Source organism: Populus nigra, chromosome 17 (genome assembly GCF_951802175.1).
Source record: "Populus nigra chromosome 17, ddPopNigr1.1, whole genome shotgun sequence".
In the NCBI taxonomy this organism is placed as follows: Eukaryota; Viridiplantae; Streptophyta; class Magnoliopsida; order Malpighiales; family Salicaceae; genus Populus; species Populus nigra.
The window spans coordinates 10,168,756-10,170,709 of record NC_084868.1 but is presented as its reverse complement, the minus strand read 5'-3'; the positions used below and the strand labels follow the sequence as shown (position 1 = coordinate 10,170,709).

Genomic DNA, 1,954 nt, shown 5'->3' with positions numbered 1-1,954 from the left:
AGCCTTGATGACTAGGTGGTCACGAGTTACCCCTGTTTATTTGATAAAAATCAAGCACCAGGTAATGGAGGTTTGTGCAAGTTTCAAGTCCAAAGGGTTTTTACTTGAGGGGGTGTGTTAGAGAATAATATAAATCATATCTTGAAACCTCATCTAACAACTTAAGTTATTAGGTTAAGATAGTTCTTTGACATTCTAAAAGCATAAATTTCCATAAATTTAATTTCTCACATCGAAAGCATAAATTAACTGATTTCAATTTCCCACCCCAGAGGCATAAGTTTAATGAATTCAGTTTTCTACCTCGAATGCATAACTTAAATGAATTTAATTTCCCGCTCCGAAGGCATAACGTAAATGATTTCAATTGTACATAAAATTTATAGATTTATTTGTACTCTAATACTGCAAGAATATTTTAAATAATTAAAGAGGCAAAGAGGTGACCCTTACCTAGAGCTTTTGTCGTATGTGCTTTTGACAAGCCGAGTCCTATATTAGATTTTCCTCTTACAATTCCAGCATTGACAAATAAACATTTTTGTTTTGCCAAACACATATACCCATTCATATAGAATTAATTTAACCCAAGCGCTTCCATACACAATATGTAATTGTACAAACTTAGTCCATTTCAAACATTTCAACTTTACACAAAATCAATCCATAATTATTCGCATTTCTAGTTGTCCTAGCAGCCAATATTCATGTATTTTCAGACTGATGTAATAGCCTTCATTTTCTCCAAGTTAGGGTTGTCGTAACAACCCTATATTTTCATCTTTTGGGGTATTATAACAGCTCGTTTTTCCACACTTTCACTTGTACACAACATAATAGTAGTAGTAATAATAATAATAATAATAATAATAATAATAATAATCAACTCATAACAATACTGATTTACCATATTTGCAACATGGTTATCACACTCAAAACATCATTAAATATCAAAATCAACACAATCCCATCAATAATACTGATGGTTAATGCAGTAAAGGCGGTGTTGTCTGATGCAGAACATCGAATTGGTATCTGGTATATCCGCCAAAATGCATTAAAGCAGCTTTCCGCACTGTATATGCAACCTGGTTTTGAGATTCTCTTCAACAGATGCATCTCTGATTGCCAAACAGAGGAGGAATTTGAGTCGAGGTGGGAGTCGTTACTGGAGCGATTTGATCTTTCTGAAAACCCATGGCTTAGTAGTCTGTACAAGTCAAGAGAAAGATGGGCTTGTGTGCTTATCAAGAAAACCTTCTGCGCAGGTCTGCAACATGGTGAGAACATCCAAAGTGTTTTCCAAATTCCTAAGAATGAGAACACGGGTCTATTAGAGTTCGCCCAACAATATCTGGAAGTGGTGAAGAGAAGACGCTTGGAAGAGCTAGACGAAGATTTTCAATGCAATGGAACTGCCCAGGTGACAATTTTAACTGGTAGTGCAATTGAGAGACAAGCAGCCGATATATACACGCGCACATTGTTCAAAACATTTCAGGAAGAGTTTCTGAAATGTTTATCAGTGACAATAGAAGAAACCGCCAGTAATGAGACAATTACCACATACAATCTGACAGAGGAAGGCCACAAGGAGAGCGTTGTGGAATTCAATTGTTTAGACTCTAGAGTTCCTTGCAGTTGCAAGAAGTTTGAATCTTTTGACATTTTATGTGTCCACGCCTTGAAGGTACTGAATGCAAGAAATATCTTTCATGTACCCCACAAATACGTATTAAAGAGGTGGACAAAATCTGCAAAATGTGGTGTGCCATATGAATATGAACAGGAGATGGCTGACGAGACGAAGCAGCAGACAGTGAATTTGCTTATGCACAAAACTTTGAATGTCTTTACTAAAAGTGTGGCAATTGAGGATAGCAAGAAGATAGCTGGGGACTTTCTGGGAAAGACATTAGAACAGATAGAAGATGTTCTAAGAGTAAAGAATTAA

General features: G+C 36.1%; 1 protein-coding gene across 1 annotated transcript; it reads left to right on the top strand.

The window, feature by feature from the left end:
- Positions 1–982: 982 nt before the first annotated feature.
- On the top strand, positions 983–1,954 carry LOC133677570 (protein FAR1-RELATED SEQUENCE 5-like). Its single transcript, XM_062099648.1, has one exon. The coding sequence runs from the start codon at positions 983–985 to the stop codon at positions 1,952–1,954; it is 972 nt and encodes a 323-aa protein (XP_061955632.1).

Coding starts and splice junctions, on each gene's coding strand:
- LOC133677570 (XM_062099648.1), top strand. CDS start 983: ATGGTTAATGCAGTAAAGGCGGTGTTGTCTGATGCAGAACATCGAATT.